A 25002-nucleotide genomic window follows, 5' to 3' on the forward strand; every position below is an offset into this window, starting at 1 on the left:
AGGAACCTGAGATGCTCCCTTTCAAAGTGGAACTCATCACTGCAGGGGAGCTGCAGCTCTACTTAATTACCCCGATCCAATAAGGGGAGAGCCTCAACACAAGAGAGAGGCTCAACCCCAAGGGAGCTACAGGGGAGCCAACCTTATTTAAGACCCCTGAAATCTGGGGGAGGCAGCTCAAACCCTGATTTAGGCAGAACATTCCTCTAAGCCCTGCTATAGCCAGTGCCTTGTTTTTTTTTTGTTTTGTTTTTTTTACTAGCACTTACCATAGTAAGTGACAGATAAAAAGGAAGGACAACCCCTAGGTGAACTTACCCAACTTGTAAGCATGGTCAACTGTACCCCTACTTAAAAACCCAACAGTAGTTGAAACTAAATAGAGAAAATAATCGATAAAATGCTTATCTCTCAAGCAATGTGCCAGACCTGTCAGAAGGCGGTTTGTGACGCACCAGTTACAACAATTAGCCCAGCCTCAGAGCCTGATGTAAGCTCATGGAACAACCTCTTGTGCCCCACACACACCCCGCTAAAGGATGGGGTCTGGATAGGTGGCGGATGTACTTCCTGAATGCCGCAGATTGTGCCCTCACCTCTCCAAACTTGTGCCAAAAAGTTCAGAGGGCGAGACCGGGGCATCAAGGAGAAAATTCTTCTCTTTTTCCCCAATGTCCACCAGGTTCAACCAGTGATGCCTCTCTGTCATCGCCACCATCAAGCGACCGATAGCAGTGGCTTGGTTGGTTAGTGGCCCGGATGGCTAGGTCTGTGGTGTGGCGCAGCTTTCCGACCGCTTCAGGGGACAAACCCTGCCCCTGATCCAAATCCCTTAGCAGGTCCACCTGGTAGGCCTGCAGCACCGGCTTGGTGTGCAAGGCCCCATCGGCCCCACCCTGCTGCCGCATATGCCCTGCCATTCAAGCATGAAGTGGTTTGAAGCGGCTTGGATGGCATGGGCAGGAGCCTTCAAAGAGGATGACTCACCCTGAGAGAGTTAAATGGCAAGTGTCTCTTCAAAAGGGGCATCCTCAGATATCACTGCTCACTCAATCTGACACATTTGAGTAATTTGAATGATGAAAAGGATGAATGAGAGCTAAATATGGTTTCTTCCAGGACCTCTCTAGTTCTGCATGGAGGTCAGGAAGGATCGGAAGGCTCATGGGAGAAGGGCGATTATGTCCTGATAGGAAGTGCTCATTCAGCCTGCCTCAAGTGACTTCCCGTCTTTCAAGCCAACAAGCTAGATCCAATCTGGTTGTGGATGGGGGCCATGACATCCAACATTTCCCCGTATGCAGGGCTGGCAGGCTGAGAGGACTCAGTACATACATTATCCTTGACCTCTTCAACCAAATCCACCTCCTCCTGGCTGGATGGTGCCAGCAGCATGCTATCTGCTGGATCAGATGATGCCTACAGCCCTCGAGAATAAGGACAAGCATGAACGGAGCTTCCTCATTGTGAACTTTTCACAGTGGCCGCATTCAGGACCCTCGAGAACCCAACATGCTGCTCTTTACCCAAGCAATGAATGCACATTATAGATTTTAGATTCTCCATTTAGACCACGCGCCTACTACACAAACGGCTCCTGAAGACAAAAAAGCTGATGATGTGTATCACGGTCAGGCACTTATACTTCCGTTATACTATACCGACTGTCGCCAGCCAATGAAATTGGAGTGAGTTCACATGTGCTTCAGACACCGTTTATACTGATGTCACCCCCATAGTGGTAATCCAAGACAGTGTTAGGTTCCACTTCCAAAGGGAACTATAAGAACTTTCTTTTTGATGGAAACTTCGAAACCTCATTTATTTTTACAACTTTTCAGTGGCTTTTATATGAAATAAACATCTGTAATATTTACTGTGAAAAATGATATATTTTGATATATAATTTTTATATCAATGATATATCAAAAGCAGTGTCAGTAAAAAGCACGCTTGACATGAAAATAATGGGTGAAAAAGTCTAATTAGTTTGTAAAATTATGAAAATAAGAGTGAAAATATTATATAATTGTGTTGGCTATGAAAATAGCCTTAGCAAGACAAAAAATGTCTAAAATGTAATTTCCAATACTATAATTTTCACCACAGAATGTTATCAAACGAAATAGTGTGCTGGAAATAACTTTAGTGTCTATTTTGTAAAAGGGCTTTTTTTAATTTTTTATCTGAACAAACAACCATAATGATTGTCTTCCACGAAATTCCACAAAATGTGTGACCTGTGCAGAGAATATGCCTAGTGTTTGTGGGTGTGTTTTTCAAGTGTTACAATGTCTCTGGTTGTGGTTACAACACAGATGCTCACATAACTGCTAAAAGAAGATGAAGCCTTTGAAATACTGAGGACTGATAATTGTACTGCAGTTGGAACAATTAAGATCATTGATCTGTGATTAGTATGATTTATTAAGAAGAACTTTAAACCTGTAGTTTGGTCTTATTACTGCAGTGTTTGTGAATCATGGTCTGATTTTGTCTTGCCTATGACTAATGGTTGTGATTATCTGTTATTGTTATGCATTTATGTAATCACTGCCATTTACTCTGAATGAAGAGTGAGTGGAACAGCTCATGGGGCAGACAGACAGACAGACAGACAGACAGACAGCAGATAATGGCTCAGTGCTCTGTTCTTAATGAATTCACATGGGCTGAACAGAATGGATCACTGCTTTACTGCTATAGACAGCCTAATGAGAAGAGAAACACATACGAAAGGCAGTGAGTCTCTGTAGTTGGTTGCTAGTTGATATTTCAACTCACCTGCTGTATTCAACTATTCTGATTACAGCCTTCAAAATGCTAGTCACCAGATTGGGTCACTGTTCATTTACATAAACATATAATTCTGTAAAATATAGTTCAGCTTGAAGAGATCACACAAAAATCATCATTTACTCACCCTCATGATGTTCCAAACCTTTCTTTTCCAGACTTTCTTCTGTTTGTGAAACACATTTTTTTTTAAAAAATGTCTTACAATGAAAAACAGTTCAGGTTTGGAATAAGAGTGAGTAAATTTTAATTTTTGGGTGAACTAACCCTTTATTTCTATTGCAACGTTGAGAAAAGTTGATGCAAAGTTGCAACAAGCAACTACCACTATATTGCTGCAGGAATGAGTTTCGGTTCCAAAGTTTATGGGTTTTTAGTATCAGTTTTTGGTTTAACGTCTGACATAATAATACACAATTGTATTTTTAGTTTCATTTTTATTTATTTATTTACTTTTAATAAATAAAACAAAAACATTAAAGTGTCCCTACTATGCTATAAATGGAGATATTGTCTACCAAAAGAAAGAACAGATTCTGAACGAATCATTAGTAGTCGTACTTCTAATTCCAGCCTTACTTCCTGCTCAGACCTACTTAGACTTGTAACAAATTTGCATAATGCCAGCCTATGATCTTCATTGGCTGCCAGCAAACAACGTCTACTTTGACTCAAACACTGTATTTGTAGCTGAGGCCAGGAAGAATTTGGCTTGCATTGTCGAAATGTTGTAAATACTCTGTTTTCTGTGAAAGCAAATCCACTTTGCATTCACATTCAAAGGTTCACACTGGAACTGATATAAAACTGACGTCAACATTACTGCTTGTATCACAGTGTGTACAAGTACTGAGGGAGCCTCCAGAGCTGAAATTCAGATATGGTAATGGTCGTTTTATTTCCATCATGTGCTGTAAACGGTAGACCAATCACAACAGCCTGAGCCATCTGACCAATCAGAGCAAAGCAGGCTCGTGGCAAGGAGAGGTTTAGAGTGAACTGTTTCAGACACTGTGAGAAAAGAGTGTATATTATGCAATGTATATTATGAGAAGACTAAAGTGTTTTTTGACCTTGGATGCACGTAGGATACCCTGTAGGATACCTCCAAAACAAAATTATGAACCTTTAAAATAGCATAATAGAGGCTCTTTAAGCATTATCACACCAAAAAGATAAACTCATCGACTCGCCTGCCTGCTTTTACAGTGTTGTTGTGTTTATACTTTAATTCTTGTAAACTATTTTAACTCAATCTTTCCAATTTGTAGTTTTTAAAAGAATTTATTTTGTGGTGGTGGTGTTGAAGTCATGCGACCATGGTGTAGTTTGTTTGTATTAATAATTCAGCTTTTTACTTCTGATGATTGTATTTAGGCTTCAAAATTATTGTTGGTCACAGAGCTTATTTTCTGCAATATTCAAAAAGCCAATGAAAAAATCCCATTGGGTTTTTGTTGAGGGTGATGCGAACTTCTGGGTTGGCCTACAAAAATACATCCTATAACACTCAGTAGAGCTCTTTTGAGACAAATAAAAAAATTAAATTACTATGAGTGATTTCACTGTCTGTTTCACATGATTTGTCCCACTAACAGGGATATAATAACAACGTAATACATGGAAAACTGTGTCAGAAGTTGTTAGCATACCGAGTTTGATTTATGCATTGATAATCCATCATCTTGCTCATGATATAATGCATTATGAACTGCTGCAATGTTATTTTTTGCGATACAATCATGTATGCATAGGCATGAGTTTTAGAAGGCAGCTGCCTATGTAGACAGCGAGGCAGGTCAGTAGGTTTTGGGACAGAGCCAACGGCATGTGTCTACCGTTCCTCTGTCTGCACGTTCTCCTCCATCACACCTGTGATGTACAGCAACTCCTCCTCTACATCTCTATCTCTGCTCATCCATGACCACCATTTTGATCCGTCTCGCACTCTCTTCCCCCCGGAGGAGTCTGGGATGTGACCTTCAGTGTAGGTTCTGGCTGCACTGGCCCCTGCTGATTGCTCTGTCACGGAAAACTAATTGCCGGAGGCGTCGCCGAAGTGCAGGACACAAGGCAGCATACGGGAATACGCAAAATTACACACCTGATGCTCCACTCTCTCTCTCTCTCTCTCTCTCTCACACACACACACACACACATACAGTATGTGTGTTTTGCTTATAATACACAAAAACAAATATGTTTATACGTATATTTATGAGGTTCGTGTTTGCAAGTATGTAAACACTAACACATAATCCAGGCTTGTATTATATTGCATTTCTTGTGTTGACTGATAACAGAAGATTATGATACAAAAACATCAAACTATAGTACTAATATAAACACAGTATGCTTGTGTGCCCATGTTTGTCTTATTTGCTCGTTGTTTAAAAAACCCCCACAAAAATACACTGTAAACACTGTCACTGTCTACACTGCAAAAAATTACTTTCTTAGTATTTTTGTCTCGTTTTCCAGTACATTCTGAAATCAAGTACATTTACTTGAGAGCAAATTACTTTAGATATGAAGTATTGTCAAATATCTGCCAGTGGGATAAGAAAAATAATCTTGTTTTCCATTTGAATTCTTTATTTTTCTGACCCCATTTTTTGTTTATAAGTATTCTTACTAAACTTAATACACTTAAAAGTATATTTACTATAAAACAAGAGAAAAAAAAGAAAAAAAAAGGATAAGGATGCAGGATGAGGATTAATATATTTAAAAGCTACAGTTAGTTAGGTTTGTTTAAAATCTATCCCTAACTTTGAGGAATTATAATAGTAATAACACCCTTAGTAAGTGCCACTATTTAAGGTCAGTAAGAAACATGGCTTCTAAAATCAGCTCTTTTGAAATGAGGCTGTGTCATGCTGCTGCCATCTGCTACTTACTAATTGTCCTGCTCTATCTCTGCCAGCATGACACAGACACAATCAGGTCAAAATGACCATCTCTAGATCCAGTATGAATCAGGTACTGCTTCACACTTTTGTTTATGGAAATGTTGAGCAGAATGATGGACATGTGGGTAGTTGATATGAAATATTAAGCAGTGCAACTAAAATTACTGTTCAAAAGTTTGGGGTTGGTTAATTTTTTTTTTTTTTTTTTCGTAAGAAGAAGTCTCTTATGCTCTCCAAGGCTGCATTTATTTGATCAAAAATATAGTGTAAACAGTAATATTCTAAAATATTATTACAATTTAAAATTGTTTTCTAGTTTCTAGTTTAAAATGTAATTTGATGACAAATTTGAATTTTCAGCATCATTACTCCAGTCTTCATTGTCACGTGATCCTTCAGAAATCATTCTAAAATGATGATTTTGTCAAATTTAGTCCTAAGGAAGATGAAAAAGGTATTGAAAAGTATTTATTCTATAAAACAAACCAAGGTAATCCACAGAAGAGAGGCAACATAACAGCGTAGTCATGACAACACAAACAATAATGGACAATGAACTGACAAAGTGGAACTTAAATATACAAAGATAACGAGCTCAAGAGCGAACAGGTGTGCTGTCTGAATGAGTGTCCACAGAAACTAATGACTGGTGGAAAAAAAACGGAACAGAGGAACATAGGCAACAGGTAACTGAAGAGAAACAAACTAACAGTTCGTGAAAATGAAACTAAACACAAACAGAACGTGCCAGATTTGGTGCTCAAGAAACATTTCATATTATTATCAATGTTGAAAACAGTTTTTTTGTGGAAACTGTGATACTTTTTTTTTCAGGATTCTCTGATGAATAGAAAGTTCAAAAGAACAGCATTTATTTGAAATAAAATTATAAATGTCTTTACTGTCACTTTTGATCAATTTAATGTGTCCTTGCAGAATAATAATAATTTAAAAAAATCATAATGACCCCTAACTTTTGAATTTAAGTGTACTTGAAATATTTCTACTTTCAAAAATGGTCACACTGAAGGAATATTTAAGTGAACCTCAAACAATGACAAGATGATTCCAAATGGTAAATTAAAATCTTAAAGGGTTAGTTCACCCAAAAATGAAAATTTTGTCATCGTTTAATCCATACGAATCAAGCGGTTCAATCTTAATTTTCTGAAAAGACTTGGTTGCTTTATATGATGAACAGATTGAATTTAGGCTTTTACTCACATATAAACATTGACCAGCAAACATAAACAGAAGCTGAATGTTTATTTGAGAATCCTAAATTCAGTCTGTTCATCATAAAAAGCAATCTCTTCAGAAAATTTGTACTAAACCATTTGATTCATATGGGTTTATTTTACAGTCTCTTTATGAACTTTTTAAAGCGTCAAAGTGTTAGATGTGTGAACTGTCAATGGAGAGGCAGAAATTTCTGATTCCATTGAAAATATCTTCATTTCAAAGATAAACAAAAGTCTTGCATTTTTGGAATGACACGAGGGTGAATAAATGATGAAAGAATTTTCATTCTTGGGTGAACTATCCCTTTAAAAGAGACTAGTTAAAATAAACAGCACTACTAAAATGTACACTTTCCTTACTATTTCCAGCTATGAGGCTCAACTGTGACAGTTCCAGGTTTTACTTTACTTTAGTGCTTTGCTCAAATTGAGCTGAAAGCTCAACACTCTCAGCTCAAAGCTCAAAGCTCAACACTCCATTTCCAAAAGATTAGTGGAGATTTGGGATTCTTTAGATTTCTATCAAGGCAAACCAGAATTTGACTGAGATTATAATCATGATGGTCATTATGTTTTTCTGTTTCATACATCAAAGGTGCAAAAGGTTCTGATGATTTACTTTTTGATTCATTTTTTACATCACAAAACCCAGCTGTTTTAACAGGGGTGTGTAGACTTTTTAGATTCTCTGTACATGTACAACCTGTTACATGTTCCACAAAATCATAAATTGATTAAAGTTATAATAAACAAGCGAAATTGGTAGTCTAATGTATATTAAACCAACCTCTTATTTTGATTTGTGGTATTTAATTACTGCTTTTTTTAAGTTCACTTTTATTGTGTGTGACACATCGGTGGTACAAATGTGTTCGTGATTCTCTTACCAGTTGCTGTCCTTTGGGACCCCATCCGGCGTACTGCAGTGCGGTATTCTGCACCTCATTAGGGGTCAGTTCCACTTTCTCTCTGTCAAAAGACAAACCATTCTCAAAACAAGAATAGGACAATTGTGTGTGTGAGTGTGTGTGTGTGTGTGTGTGTCTCTTTCCATTCATGAATTGTATTGTGATGCAGCACTAGTGAAGGTCAAATATGTATCTCGTATGTTTCTGCTGGAATGACAGAGTATGAAAGTGTGTGCGTGAGCCAAACTGAATGAGAAAGATGTGTGTATACTTTTAACCTATTTGAAGTCTAATTCCCATAGTATCCTGTATAATTATCATGTTGATGTATTTCATGGGTCAAAATCTGAATTCACTTGTGATGTTAAAGGCTATCAGTAATGAATAATTTAGATCAGGCCGAGACCCACTCTGAGCACAAATTATACAGTATTTGGACAGACGCAGCCAGCTCTGGGGAAAATGACACCATTTCTTAGGGAACACACTAGGTGGCAGTGCTACCCACAATTCAGTTCTCTACAATGGCTCTATCCTAACAAGCTCAGTGAGCAGAACCCTCTTACATTAGAGTTAGTGACAACAAAAACTTTAACCAGTGAGAATGTTAAAAGAATTCAGTCATAACAAGACTTACGGAGAATCAAGGCTGCAGATGATGTAATGGGCCATGAAGGAATACTGATAAAGCTGTAGAACAAAGAGAGCAAACGAGATGCCCTTTAGAAGCGTGATCAGTCGCACACTTTGTCATCTTTTACAAAGAGATGTGATGCAACAGATAAGAGAACTTAGTAACAAAAGACAAGAGAATTTGAGTAACAAACATAGCTAGATTTTTCACATTATAAATCAGAATATGAAGCATTTACCGGCACAATATTGTAGGCCAACAGCACGTATTTTAGATCAGGAGATACTTGGTATTTGGTCGGTTTGAAGGATCCCTGAAACCAAAGGCTCTAAAGTTACTTTTCTTTACAAGTACAAAACATCTACAGAGCTGCATATTTTGCATATTTAATCAAAACGGTAAGAACCTGGCTGTGGAAACTCTCAAACATCTGGTTCTTCACTAAAATCTTGGAGGTATTTGTCAGCACGTTGAGCTTCACCACATCGCCCTCACGGGAACGGTACAGAATTTCAGTGTCTATGAAGGGGAAGAAGAAAAAAACATTATCCTTGATATACATAATATACTGATAATGTACAGTCAGCCGGTCATTATCACAAAATAAACCTCAGAGAGAGTGATAACACTTGTTTTAGCACTATGAATCAGTTTCTTTTGTGATAATGTCTAGCTGGCTGCACATTATTATAGTTTAGCTGCCATGAAGAGTGTATATAATAATACCACTTTGAACTTTCTATTCATCCATAAATCTTGAAATATTTTGTATAAAATTTTAAAGGGGTTAGTTCACCCAGAAATGAAAATTCTGTCATTAATTACTCACCCTCATGTCGTTCCACACCTGTAAGACCTTCGTTCATCTTTGGAACACAAATTAAGATATTTTTGATAAAATCCGATGGTTCAGTGAGGCCTCCATTAACAGCAAGATAATTAACACTTTCAAATGCCCAGAAAGCTACTAAAAAGTCACGTGATTTCAGTAAACGAGGCTTCGTTACGTCATAAGTGATTTGAAACGTTTTGAAACTTCAATGGTTCATGTGACTTTGGCAGTTTGATACACGCTCCGAACCACTGATTTGAAACAAAAGATTCGTAAAGCTTCGAAGCTTCATGAAGCAGTGTTTTGAAATCGCCCATCACTAGATATTGTTGAATAAAGTCGTTATTTTGGTTTTTAGGCGCACAAAAAGTATTCTCATCGCTTCATAACGTTAAGGTTGAACCACTGTAGTCACATGAACTGTTTTAAATGTCTTTAGTAACTTTCTGGGCATCTCTGGGCCTCACTGAGCCATCGGATTTTATCAAAAATATCTTAATTTGTGTTCTGAAGATGAACAAAGGTCTTACGGGTTTGGAACGACATGAGGGTGAGTAATAAATGACAATAATTTCATTTTTGGGTGAACTAACCCTTTTCAACTATTGTGCTTATTAATTATAATTAAGAAATGTTTCTTATATATTTGAATCAGCAGAACAATAGGGTAAAAATGTATGAACAATGGCTTCATTCTGATGAGAACGGACAGCTACTTTTACTTTTGAGTTACATGCACATAAAATGGCTTGGGTTCATTTTTATAATGCATATAAATGTATTCATTCATTTATTTTGAATAGCCTTTAAAACATTTTTACAGCTCATTTTAGAGCATTGGCTCGTTTGTCCCAGCTTTAAAAGTTCCTGTTTTGCTAAGGCAACTGTGTTCTTTATTTATTCAGGCTGTAAATGTTATACCTAGCCCGGTAAACAAGTCTGCTACAGAACTGAATGCAGATAGTGCCCGCCTTGATAAATAATACAGACGAGTGATCGCTTTTAAAAAGGCTTGACGCTGAGTTGTGGAGCATGTCAGAGGGAGAATAATGGGGCTGTTTCTTGGAGGTAAACACAGCCTTAAATCAACAAATGTGTTTTCAGGAGCAGAATAACAAAAAATGATTAATCAAAATGCATATCAAAACATCTTTTTCATGGTTTACAAAGCACCTGGGCTCCACCTTTATAACACAAACAAGGACAAACAAAGGACACTCCCATTCTCCATCCTCCCAAAAATAGGTTGAAATTTCAGGCACAGAAAAATTTTAATAATAAAAGCTAAAATAAGGTTCCAACAAAAGCCTTAGTGTTAGAGACATAAACCAGAACAACCTCAGTGAGAACTATCTATGACGATACTATGCAAAAACATTATAGCAAGCATACGTGCTTGGGTATACTTTCTATTTAATTTTTTTTTAAGTTCAGTGTTAGTGTTTGTTTGTGACCAAGCTTTTTTCCCAGAACCCTCCTGTTGATTTGTTCCTGGGATTGCTTCTCTTTTGAAAAAGAAGTGTGCTTAATGTGCACTAGTAGTGTAGGCTACTTCATATCTTTAGTATATTTTTAAAAATTGTACTTGCAAATAAAATATTTATGAAATAAAGGGCCACTTAAGAGAACTTAAAGAGTATACATTTGTACTTTTTATGTTTCTTAACACATTTAAGTACTTTTTTAAGAAGTACTTTGTAATAATGTCAAATTAAATTAATTAAAGTATATTTTAGTTTACTATAAATTCTTTCTAGTAGCCTACATAATACACTTTAACCATATTTTAATTTTAAAGATAATATGTAATTATGAAATTACATATAAAGAGTATATATAATAATTATTCATTTAATTCTGAATAACATGCAATTAAGTGTTACATTACATTCAGTTACTTAAGTATTATTTTAAAGGATATTATTTAAATAAGTACTCTTTTTAAAAGTATGCTTCTTCTTAAAGTGTATTTCCCACAAGGTTTCACTGTCGATATAGAAATATACTGCATTGAAACTTACACTTACATCTATAGATCAGTTATATAAATGTCAAATATTATTGTAGTTTACCCTTTTCAAAAGTTTTATACATGCAATGGTTGTGTTGTTTTTTTTTTAGTGCAGTGTATAAAGACTGATAATGTGCATTAAAATTACTCTTTGTAAAATAAAGCACTGTAACGTGTGTCAATGCACAGAACAATCAGCAACTTTAAAAATTAATATACATCTATTTAAGTATGCTTCATGTTTTGTAAAGGTGTACAACATGACAACATTCAATGCAAATGTAAACAATGGAAATACTAAGATATTATGCTGCAGTGCATTAAAATAGATCATGCTAATATGATGCTGGACAGTGAATTTGTGCATTGAATGATACAATAACAAAAAACAGAAAACATGCAAATGTTGTTGAGGATTATGTGACATGCTAATGTGGATCATTGTGCCAAAGATTCACAGTCATTTTAATACTGAATTACAATGAGAAAAATCCCATTTTTGAGAGTTTGGGGAACAAGTTGAGTCTTGGGGGATGGCGATTTGCCCATTTTGTGAGGTCATGCCAACGTCTGCTCTCATAATTAGCTTGACCCATCTGTTGTACTGTCTTCAATAGCCAACTTTTATAACAATCTGTCCTTTTGGAAAAAATTATATGCACTAGCTAGTGCTTTCTTAATTATTGCTACACTTTGGTATTGAAAGTTTTTACTCAGAAATTAAAATTAGAAAGTAACGACAAGTAACGTACTGAATTGAACATGAAATTTTGAAATAGTATTTTCGATAACACTTTAATATAGGGAACACATATAAACTATTAACTACTACTTTTCCCTCATTAAACTCCTAATTTAATGCTTATTAATAGTTAATAAGTTAGTTGTTAAGTTTAGGTATTGGGTAGGATTAAGAATGTAGAATAAGGTCATGCAGAATAAGGCATTAATATGTGCTTAATAAGTACTAATAAATAGCCAATATTCTAGTAATATGCATGCTAATAAGCAACTAGTTAAAAGACCCTAAAATAAAGTGTTACCATATTTTCTATAGTGCTACAGTAATCTTTGTTTGGTAACACTTTATTTTGATGGTCCACTTTAGAAATGCAGAAACACTTTAGTATGGGCGACAATTCTCACTTGTAGCTTATTAGCTTGCATATTGGCTGTTTATTAGTACTTATAAAGTACATATTAATGCCTTATACTGCATGAACTTATTCTACATCCCTAAATCCTACCCCATACCTAAACCTAAACGCTACAACAACTACCTTACTAACTATTAATAAGCAGTAAAGAGTTTATTGAAGCAAAAGTCATAGTTAATAGTGAATATGTGTTCTCCATACCGAAGTGTTACCTGAAATTCTACTCACTATAAGTAACTCTGCAACTCCATGTCAACTACAAGTCATTAAAGTATTAGTAGACTGTCTGCTTAATATCTGCTAACACTTTATTTTGATGGGCCCCCAACAGACATTCAGATAAAAAAATTGAAAAAAAAAATCATTTCATCAAAAATATCTTGATTTGTGTTCCGAAGATGAACAAAGGTCTTACGGGTGTGAAACAACATGAGGGTGAGCAATTAATGACAGAAATGTAATTTTTGGGTGAACTAACCCTTTAACCTAACAGTCTACTAATATAGTTAGTAGAATGTCTAAAGTGGAAGATCAATATAAAGTTTAACCCTTTGTTTCATTTATAACTTAAAAAAAAACTTTTTTTCAGTGTACAGAGACCTATAGGTGTATATATTTAAAAAAAAATCAAGTAGCTAAAGTTGTAACTAGTAGATAGTTTTTGCTGGTCCAAGATTGTATACCAGCTTTAAACTGCTTCATCAAATATAAAGATTGTCTATCTGGTCAAAAACAGGTACACATCAAGTTATGAGCAAATAATTTAAACCAGCCTGAAAACCATGCACCAGCTCGGACCAGCTGGAAAAGCCAGTTTTAACCAGATTTTTTAAAAGGTTTGCTGTACATTTTTCAGCAATGAAAAGTAATACATATCCCTATCCAAGGTTTACAGTCAATAAAAGGGCAATAAAGTGACTCTGAGTCTGCAGTCATTTATTTTAAGTGTAATGTGAAAACGCAGAGCCTCTAAACCAACTTGAAAGAATGCAAAACCAAACAAAGAAAGAAAAAAATATGCAATGCTGGTTAAGAATATATCTCCACACCTGTCCATATTAAATGGAGATTTTTATCTGAAGTACCACAGAGATTGCATTCGATCAGTATGAAGCTTTAGATGCAGATACTGATGCAATTTCTCTCTGTTGTTATGAGATGATGAAAAAAGTGACTGCATCCACCCACAGCACTAGCAGTCGAACGAGAGGGAGTAAAACTCGACTGCCACTCACCGCTAAGCCATGTTGCCTCAGGGTCGTGTGCCTGGAGCTTTCCATTGAAGATGTCCTCAATCGTGACTTTCTTTTTGGAGGCCAGACTGTCATCCTCACCTGTGAGCAGAAGATTTGGACAATATTACAGGAGCAGACTAGAAAAAGGAAAGTTTGTCAAGACAAACTGCTGAACGAAGTTTAAAATAGTTTTAAATTCTTGACAGGTTATAGTTTGAAGGGGTCACTGTGATTTTGCCAAGCAAGAAATTTTCCTAGATTACCATATTTTGTTGATTCTGGAACAACATTCCCATACGAAAATTCAGAGCTCCTAACCCTAAACCTAACCTTACCCATTTCTTATCCCTAAACTCAGAGGGAAACGATAAGTAACACTGATGTAGAAGCACCTAACCCTGATTGTAAGCTTAAACTTGACATAAACTGTAAACCTGTCCCTCAAATCTGATTGTTGATCCTGGAGCAACATTCCAATCAACCAAAGATGTTGTCTTTTGCAAGCGCCCCCTTTGCGGCCGATACGTGCCCTCAATGCACACTTTTGCAGAGCCCGCAAATCTACCCAACAGTCAAAGCAGCAATACGTCACGAAAGTGTGGATTCGGAGGAAGATCGTGAGGGCTTAGGGTTCCATTTGGGACAGGGCCCCTTAGTGGCGGGAATATGGGCGGGACTCCATTCCATGCAATCTAACTCCACTAACACACCCTTCGGAACTGACGTTGGTGCGGGCTTTCACACCTGGTCAGACTCTGCGATCAGCTTGGGCTCCGGGACAAGTTGGCTTCTGGTTTAAACTTTGGCTCCAGCTTTGTGGCAGGCACAGGCTCTGAGTCTGCGGTGGGCTCTGGCATAAAGTCTGTGGGGGTGTGGCTGAAGGCTGCCTGGGCTCCGGGTCCACGAGGTCCACTGGAGGATTAGGGGCGGTTCTGGCTGAAATGGGTATGGAGATTTTGGAGCAGGCCCTCCTCTACTGTCAGGGGGGATCTAGTCATTGACAATGCATATTAGATGTACTGAAGTAAGGAACAGCTCGTTTTGCCCACTGGCATCAGTTGGAGGAGGTGATCATCTAGCCCACTCCAAAAGCATGTCTTCAACGTTACCTCATTCTAGTGAACCTGACGGCAAAGTTCAATAAAGTCTTCCACATAATCCTCCAGTGTCACCCTTAATAAAGGGACAAAAGTTGGTCTTCTGGGTGAAGTGGAACTGCTACTAGATCCATTTTTGGGGGTCAGTTCTTCTGTCACAGTTGGTTGCAGAAAAGGAGAGGTTGAGGCAGGATCTATGCAGCAGTCTCTTTATTACACAGGAGAATAACAACCAACTAAAAATAAATGAGAACGGACAAATGACAACTCAAACTGAGTGCTATATATACACAGAGAGAAACCAAACAGCTAAATAAGGAACAGGTGAATCAAATCAAATAAACAATGAGTATTCATGAGAACAAATAAAAATATCCCGAGAAACCACAGAAACAAAAGGAAACACAGGAAACCATGGGCCCTATTTTAACAATCTAAGTGCATGGTCTAAAGCGCATGGCGCAAGTGCACTTAGGGAGTGTCCGAATCCACTTTTGCTAGTTTAACTAAAAGGGTTGTCCCTATTCTCTTAATGTGTAATGGGTGTGTGTTTTTTTTGGCATAACATGCAATAAACCAATCAGAATCTCATCTCCCTTTCACTTTAAAAGCCAGTTGCGCTCGCGCCATGGCGGATTCGCTATTTACATGGCGGAATTTGCAAGCAGAAAAACTTCTTTTTCACAAGGGAACATATCTTCATAGATAGATAGAGTTTAATGGTCAAACTTCAAAAGTAAAAAAAAAAGTAACTCAGGAATTTGTATTATAAACCGCCTCTGTCAGGTCCCTCAAGACCACAAAAAGATATTGGGGAAAAACAACAGTTTTTTATTCTTTTTTTTTTTTTAAATTTATGCATAGCTCCCACCATATTGTCTGACTTCTTGTCCCGTGGGATCTGGCTTCAGCAAACAACTCCCTCGCTAGTCCACAGGACCACGGCCAATTACTAGAGCTGACACGAGGTGGAGGGAGAGACTGGGGATCCCTAGTGTGTCTCATTCTATTTAGAGCTTTATTGATCCACACACATTGATCTAATCAGCCAGAGGTTTTTTTTTTTTTTTTATTAGACGCCTATACTCACCCACATTGTTTGTCTCCCTACCTAACAAGTATCCATTCAGGAGTTTAACACTTTGCAACTGAACTCAAGGAGTACAAGCAAGAAAGGCAAAGTGGAATGAAATTTAATTTCTTCATATATCATATTGAATAAATATGTTCATGACAGTGTTGTTCATAACTAAAACTAAAAACTAAAACTATTAAAAACTACTTTCAGTAAGTGAAATGAAGCTGAATTAAAATAAAATAGTTTAAAGGTGCCATAGAATTGAAATTTGAATTTACCTTGGCATAGTTGAATAATAAGTGTTCTGTACATGGAAATGACATACTGTGAGCCTCAAACACCATTGTTTCCTCCTTCATATGTAAATCTTGTGCGTGAAAAACACCACGGAAAAAAGGGTGAAACCCAACATAACACTGACTGTTACGTAACAGTCGGGATCATTATTATTTACGCCCCCAAAATGTCTAATGTACTGTTAAATGTGGTTAAAGTTACCATTGTTTCTTACTGTATTCACGGAGACCATGTCGTTATTTTCATTTTTAACCCAAAAACGTGTGTAGTCTGTATAATTCATAAACGCATCTTCATTCTTATTGAGTTTCTCCAACAGTGTGTAGCTTTAGCCACGTTAGCCGTGCAGCACGCTATCAAACTCATTCAGAATCGAATTTTAGCAAACATCCACAAAATACATGCCATACTTACGTGATCTGATATGCTGCATCACGAACAGTTTGTAAAGATCCATTTTGAGAGTTATATTAGCTCTGTGAACTTAGGTATTATTTATGCAGTGTTTAATGGAGTCGCGAGCTTGGGGGCGGGGAGCACGAGCATTTAAAGGTGTACACACACCAAATCAGCGCATTTTTAATCCCACCCCAAAATAGGCAGTTAAAACATGGGATAATAAAAAATCTATGGGGTATTCTGTGCTGAAACTTCACAGACACATTCTGGGGACATCTTAGACTTATATTACATCTTGTGAAATTGACATTCTATGGCACCTTTAAGTTTAAAAATAGTTACAAGTTTAAGTACTAAAATTACTAAAAAGAAATAAAAATAAAGCTAAATAGAAATATTTAAAAATAAAAATGACAAGCGCATAACAAAATTACTAAAACAGACTAAAATTAAAATGAAAAATGAAAATAAATAAAAATAAAACCTAATTCTAAATATTAATAAATACTTTATAATTAATAAAATAACACTGGTTTATAATACGTCATGCAAACTTTAGCTTTAAAATTTGCTTTAGTTTAATGGGTCTTTTTTGGATATTTTTCTGCAAGCACCACTCTGAATCGCCTCACCCTCAATTAGGAGAGGGTTAAAAATGAGTTCACTCATGTCTTGAGGCTACTCCCAATTTAGGCTCTTCAACAATTGATCCGTGTTTGCATACATCCTCCATCACTGGTGTTTGAAAAAAAAAAAAATACTTAACTGAACTCTGGGGAAAGACGGTGGCCCACTTTCCTTTTGATGAAGTACAGTCATAATTATGTATGCTATACTAATTACCCTGGAAAATCATCATGATTGAACCTGCAACTTTGAGGAATATTTTGACTGCAGCAGCTGCTTGGCATCTCTGTCTCTCCTGCTTTAACACAGTTTTTCACTGGTACTAAGAAACACAATACCAGCTAAACAATACCAGAAATTCAAGCTAAATTATTCAAATCCAGTCACCCAGAGGAAAATTATTGCTCATGGGTTGCTCTTTCATAGCTTTGGAGACTTCTCAGTTATGTTAAGCTTTAGTTAAGTACCAGCTTTATATTAGATGTTTCTCATTAGAGAAACAAAAACAGAATTAAATGAGCCAATTGTTGACATACATGAAGAGTTCAGAGATATAAAATTAATGTGTAAAAATCTGAGCACAGTTTGTAACGCTGTTGAGATCTCTTCTGAAACACTAAAAGCAGCAGTTCCCAACTTTTTTGACTCCAACACCCTGTATCGTCCAAGACAATATCCAAAGGCCCCCAAGATATTTCTGGTACTGTAATGACAAAGCAGCTCATTTTCAAACTAAAATATAAATAATTCAATTCCATAATCCAGACCTTTCAGGCTTTACACTTTTTATTTCCGATAAACTTTTTATATGTATTAGGATGTTTTTTTTTGTTTTTTTTTTTACACACAAATAGTAATTATATACTACTCAAAATATTTTAGAGCTTGACAGAAAACTTGAAAAATAAAAGTTGATTCAAAAAGACATCTTGACTTTTATTTAATTTAGCTTTTCCAGGTCTAGAAATCACTTTTAAAACTTCCTCATATATCTTTAATAAAAATGACAGTTGTTGAAAGAACAAATTAAAATAATAAATATGATTACATATTGATTTTTTGACACATTACACATAAACCCTTTAAGGCAAAGGTTTCCGGCAGCAGCTAAGTGTAAGTGTAAATAGCATATTTTCTTAGCGATAGATGCTATTTACACTAGGTGAAAACAGCAATAGATTCTATTTACACCATATAAAAGTATCAGTTCTTTGCAATAAGAGTAAATAGTAATTAGATGCTATCTATACTTTATATTGGCAGATACTATTTGCACCTCAGTATTTTTGTACATTAACAATATGGAATAATATCATATAGAGTGTAAATGATTGTATTTATTAAAATTATTAAATGGATGCTGCCTTATTTGGAGAATACAAAAACCCTCCCTTACACCTTCCCCTAACCCTACCCAATAAACACTTTTAATATTATTAAAAACTTGTTCATAGTTCATTTCCACTTTTAGAATATTATTTTTATTTTTATTGAAAATAAATGTGAGCTTGGCAAAGGTGGATTCGAACCCGCGTCGATCGCGTTAAAAGTCAGGTCTGCAAGACTGCTGCACCACTGAAGACGTTGAATTCTGTGCGTCTTTTTTAAAACTTGAGTGTCCCAACCAGACATTAGTGGGCGGAGCTAGTGTAAATAGTGTTAAGTGCTATTTGCACTTAGTGAAAATAGACACTCCGAAGGTTTCCATTTGCTTAGATATATTAAAGCAATTATTGTGTTTTATCTTGAATATGGGAAGTAAAAGGATGGCAAACAACACAAAAAAACCTGTGATGTTTTGCCAAATGCTTAATGACTACAAATATTACAGTTTAAAAATATATGGTCAATGAGATTTCAGCATATCCTCCATTATAGTCACATTATTAATTAGAGGGATAGCTAAACTAGTAAACAAAACGGATTACTAAACAAAGAAAATATGAAATTACACAGGCGTAGACATACTTAGTAACATAATTTGCATTTTACCATAAAGAGTTTATACTAAGAGAGATATATAAAGAGCTAATAAATGTGGTTTTATGTAATACGTAGGAGTGTGGACACATATACGACTTGTAATGTTGTATTAATTATTGCATTATTACAGCCCTCACTTGGTGTGAGTAGAATGACGGAAGTGACGATCAGAGAGCAGATGACCAGGATGACCAGCAGGGCAATGGCGATTCCTTTCCAGTTCCTTTGCGGAGGGCTACTCCCAACCAGTTCCTGTCAAACACAAGCACAGACATGTAATGGCTTAAAGCAACTGAAAACATTCATTTTTAGAATTCTTTACATTTTAAAAATAAAGGTTCTTTATTGGGTTCTATAAGCCAATTCACACTGTACCGACAGACACCACCAACTTCGACAATTACCAGATTAAAGTACAGCACTTCTCAGACATTCCACGACCCCACAAACACTGATTCAACACGTTCAATTGGGGAAAACAAGAGGCGACCAATGGCAACAGACAGGGGTAACACAATGATTAGACAAAACCCAAGAAAGTGACTGTTTCCGTCTGTCGCTGCAGTGTGAATTGGCCTCAAGGTTCCATGAAGAACCTTTAGCATCCATGGAACCTTTTCATCACACAAAAGGTTCTTTACAGAGGAAAGAAGTTCTTCAGATTATTAAAATGTTCTTTACACTAAGAAAAATGGGTTATTTTATGAACAGTTCACTGAAAGGTTCTTTGAGGAAACCAAAATCGTTCCTCTTCTGGCATCGCTGTGAAAACAGCGTGTAAAGAGTGTAGCATTGTCTGCAAAAAAATCGGACAACAGACCATTACACCATCATAAATCAACAGGGGAATCTCCTTAATTAATATATATATATATATATATATATATAAACAATAATTATGTATAATAAAAAAAAAAAAATCATAATAATTAATAAAATGAATACATGTTAATACAATGATGAAATAAATACACATTTACGTGGCCATTTTTTTAACTTTTCTTTTAAATAATGACAATATGTATGTGATACAGGCTAATACAACTTAATTGAAGCAATTGAGATATATATACACTTTTTTAAACACAACAACTGGAAATTCACTAAAGCTTTTAAAAAACAGAAATTGTGCATTTGGTAGCTGAGCGGGCAGAGTTATTGGTTGATGATAATCTCAAAATGGTCAAATATAGACCAATTTATCATCTGCCTGGTATATTGGACTGACCAACATATCAGTCTATGGCTATTCAAAACTATTTTAAACCTCTGAAATTGTTTCATAAGTGTCATTGCTCAAAAGGCTCTGATTTGATAAAATTGTGACACATCTGCTAATGTTCTGTGAAGCGTTTAAAATAAACTGCAGACTTTGTGGCCTGTTACAACAAGGAAAATACATTCAAAATTCAAAGACTTTATTTTAGATTTATATGCAGATTATTATGTGGTTTCGCTTACAAACCCTGATAATGTGTAATCCCGTTTCTTCCTGTGTATGTATTGTGTATTGCTCTTGCTTTTCCTAAATAAATAGTCACTATCTCATGCAGAACTTCATCAGCCAGTGAGTCATTAGGTCAGAGCAACACTAGCGTGAGGGTGATGCTGGGATGTCTGGTGGAGCTTAATAATCAGGGGAGCTGGATGGATGTGATTGCCCAGGACAGCTTCCCGTCTGGCTTGGAGCCACCAGGGAACTCTGAACTGTGCTGGTCTATTTCAAGAGTAAGCCTAGGGAGTGAGCTGACAGGAACAAATCAGAATGGAGAGGAACAATTATACACTAATGTTTGGAAGTTGTTTTTTATTTTATTGTATTTTTTAAATTAAACAACCACAGAGTGGCCTAAGTGTGTATAACAGATAGTCTTTGTTCTGATTGGATGAGCCGAGTTCGAAATCGTGAGACGCTGATTAAAAACACACCCGCATTAATGTAACAAGTTGACTTTAGTTTGACTAATGTACTACATGGTGGAATTTTTTTTATTTGAATCATTAATACTATATAATAAATAATAAAAAATATATATTATTAAAAACTTTTTTAAATACTCTAATTTGTTACAGCCAAATTGATTAGTTTTTCTCAAATTATATTTATGGATCTGTTTAAACCTTAAATTTTGAAAATATTTCTTTCCCAAAGAAATTCATACTATGTAAAAAGACTTATTTACTGATTTATTTCAAAGACCATATACTTAGTCAATATTTTTTCTTTAGACATACTAAGCTAAGATGTTACTTAAAGCTGCAGTCCGTAAGTTTTGCCTCTTTGTCGCCATCTCTGTTTGAAACCTGCAACTGCAGTTATTTGCAGAATTATTATCTTTACGTGGGTTGTGCATCGCGTGGATGAATCTAATGCTTTGAGGAGAATATGCGGCTGTCAGTCACCGCACTGGTGGATACTGTTCTTTGGAAAGACAGATTGTAGTCTTGGAAGTATGACCAAAATAAGAATATTCACCGGAAAATGTCATCTGAACAAGTAACAAATCTGCCACTTATGTTCTGACAAACTGAGAAAAAAAGCATTACAATAAACTGAGTGACCAACGGTGATTAAATCTAACGATCGCTTAGCTCATATCGAACCCCACAAATGAAGATTATTGTTATACTTCGTTCTCAAATTGTTAATGTTAATAACATCAGCATTGCGTGACTATATGTATTTAGTGTGTATTAGCGTATACAATTCACCATCAAAATGATAAGTTTAATTATTCCAGCTGCTGTGAGAAAAAGCTGTAAATGATTCGTCACCTGCAGCATCCTCACATGCGATATATCCTACTAGCCTACTAACAGATGTGATGTTAGTAGGCATGCTAGTTAGTAGGCATTAGTAGGCATGTTAGTATGCGAATGGTGGCATCCTCGAATTTCCCGCGGAAACCTACCAGCACCACTTGAATTAGAAAACATTATTACAAGCGTACCGTTGTGAATCGGGCTAAGGTAAGGAGATAGTTTTGAACACTGGCTGGTTATGTACTTGCTCAAAGTTTGATTTTGGATCATTTTTGACCAAAAAAAGCTACAGACTGCAGCTTTAATGTAGGCCAACTTACTTAATTTAAGGATAAACAAAAGCTAAATTTAGCAACAATATGAAAGTAGAATTTTCACTTAACTTAAAATGAAAAACATTTTGTCAGTCAATTGTGAATAAAGACCACTTTGAAAGACCTTAATGTTTATTGGTATATCTTTTTAAAATATGCATAATATTTTCTGACATTTTTTGATAAAAAAAAAACACCAATAAAAAAATCAAAATCATTTCCACCATCAGTAAAACTAGCTAGTATGATGCGTTCTACATATCAACACAAAATACCATTTAAATTGTTTATTTATTTGTTTTTTTAATTTTTATTTTTCTATAAGGATAGTTATTTGCTTTAAGACAAACCGTACAAAAAAGGTTTAAACCCGAAAACCATGACTTTTTGATTAGACCAATATAAAAATGCGCTTTAATTAAATGACATGGTTGTTTCACTTATTTCAGTGTGGCAAAAATCACTGTAACACGCCTCATTCCTTAACCGTGCCTAAGCAGGTATTTGTGCATAAAAAAATTAGGAACACCTGAAAGCATACATACACATGTGTTTTATAAACGTGAAATAATTAATGCAATTATTAGTGAATGAGACCCACTGATTTGAGTGTCTGAGAGTGAGTTTGTAAATTATGCCTTTGGCTTATTTCAACGACAAGAAAACAGTAATGCACAACAGTTTGCTTTAATTACAATATGCAATGCCATCATTTCATCTGACCCCAATGAAGTAAAAAATATGATGCGCTCAAACGCCCTCTATCTAGTGCTCAATTAAAGCAGTCCATTGCAAGGAACATTTGCAAAACTCTGCTAATGAAACAGCTCCTTTATTGAAATGCCATACAGCAGTGATGACATTAATGCAGCACTGACAAAAGACAATACACAAACATACAGTGATTAGATGTCAAAAAATTATCTTGCACTAAATGTTGAAATCTATCTTTGTCCAAATAAAGATCGATTGCTATAGTGTCTATTTGCTAAACTGACTTTCCTAAAAGCTGTAGTGATTCCTTTACTAGACTTACTAGACTACAAAGTATAATCAATGAGGCTTGAGTGAGGTGGTCACCTCAAATGAACTAGGGTCTATTAAAATCTATCATTAAAATAATCATTTTGTGCTGCATTAACAGATGCTAAAACCATTAGCTGTACACAGGGCCACATGGAATGTGCAGAAAACTATATTAGATATTACTGTATATATCATATTATAATATAAATATTTAAGCTAATTTTATTTATACTTTCCACAACCACATGAACTGAAACGAGACCGAACAAAGAAGGCTACGTAATGTAAACAAATCTTTCTTGTATTTTATTTGAAGATTAAATAAATAAGCGTTAAAGAAACTTAGAGCTGCACAATTCTAGATAAATTGAGAAACTTTGTTGTTTTGTCAAACAAAGATCACTATTCTGAATGACAACTAAACAAATTTACTAGAGGTTCTGACAAAATATTAATAGCTGCAGTCTATTTTAAAATGTTCAATTTGTTTTAATTAATTATTAAAAAAAAAAAAAAAAAATCTGTTTGGATGTATGATTCAATGACTCACTCATAAAGACTCTTGTTTCATTACTGAATGAATGAAATACTGAGTGTATTTGAAAGAATCTGTTGAATCAAGATTCAACGTCAAATACATTTTTTTAACAGTCACTTGTCGCCACCTGGTGGTGAAACAATGTAATCAGTAAATGCGTCGTTTTCAGTGCCAAGTTTCTTTCAGAAGCTGATTTGCTCAATTTTGATCGATAACACAGACATTAGTGCTTATATCTGAACTATAAACTTTTATCTCAGTATTTCTGTGATATATTTGTAACACAGAAATAAAGATATTGTGTGGCTGAAAACCACAGCTGTGCAGCTGTTCATACCGACATAACAACTGCTTTCTCAAGACGAACTTTGAAGTAGATTGAAGGAAACCATGAAACTGCCACACTGACAAGCTGATATGTCCTTTTTTATTCACAATCTCCTTGTCACCGGCAGGTACAGTACTCATTTTCATGTGTTCGTGTGTTCTAATTTCATGTAGCGATTGCGCAACTGAACTCCACAGCAACTTGTTTGTGTGTCACTCGTAATGCGTCTGTTTGTGATCCAGGGACGAAGCAAGCTTGGGAGTTGCTCATGTAACTGAACTTCATGTCTGTTTACATTTTAACACATTTAAGTGAAACTATATTGAGAGTTATATCGAACATTTTTTCTATCGTTATCGATTAAGACGTACCGTCGATAAATATCCATACCATTTTTTCGCCCAGGCCTATTGGAAATACATACACGACATGCTGCTGTGAGCAAGTAAGACATGCTGCTGCTGTACAATATAGCACACATGAATTACCCGTAGCAGATCTATACAGGTGGAGCTGGGAAAGGTGGAGGGTTTCTGAAGCGCAAATGCTACCAAAGTATTTTGAAGGTTGAGCACGCAAGCTCATTGGCTACTGATACAGCAGGAACCAATCAGCTGTGCCCTATAGATAACAATGTGATTATGAGCAGGTTGAGTATAAGGACCTATTAGCCTGTGCCATCTAGAGTTTCATGACAGAACTTTGTATTTGTAAAAATTGCATTTCATTTGATTTTTGGCCATTTACACTTGCTAAATCTGATCAGATTTCAATCGGATATGCACAAAAATCTGATTTTTTTACTGACAAGTCTGAATGTAGCCTA

At 35.8% G+C, this 25002-nt stretch overlaps 1 protein-coding gene across 6 annotated transcripts in view; it reads right to left on the minus strand.

Moving 5' to 3' along the window:
* Positions 1-25002, minus strand: part of dpp6b (dipeptidyl-peptidase 6b) — a 141104-nt gene that overhangs the window by 22052 nt on the left and 94050 nt on the right. For 5 of the 6 annotated variants that reach the window (XM_051913374.1, XM_051913383.1, XM_051913369.1 and 2 more), the window contains exons 2-7: positions 19345-19459; positions 13727-13825; positions 8898-9010; positions 8730-8804; positions 8495-8547; positions 7837-7918 (exon numbers count right to left, since the gene is read on the minus strand). In XM_051913374.1, coding sequence (XP_051769334.1) covers positions 7837-7918; positions 8495-8547; positions 8730-8804; positions 8898-9010; positions 13727-13825; positions 19345-19459 — 537 coding nt within the window. Of the gene's footprint in view, positions 1-7836; positions 7919-8494; positions 8548-8729; positions 8805-8897; positions 9011-13726; positions 13826-16612; positions 16747-19344; positions 19460-25002 lie in introns of those variants that run through there. The other variant, XM_051913406.1, reaches the window with a different exon arrangement.

Source organism: Ctenopharyngodon idella, chromosome 2 (genome assembly GCF_019924925.1).
Source record: "Ctenopharyngodon idella isolate HZGC_01 chromosome 2, HZGC01, whole genome shotgun sequence".
NCBI classification, from domain to species: domain Eukaryota; kingdom Metazoa; phylum Chordata; class Actinopteri; order Cypriniformes; family Xenocyprididae; genus Ctenopharyngodon; species Ctenopharyngodon idella.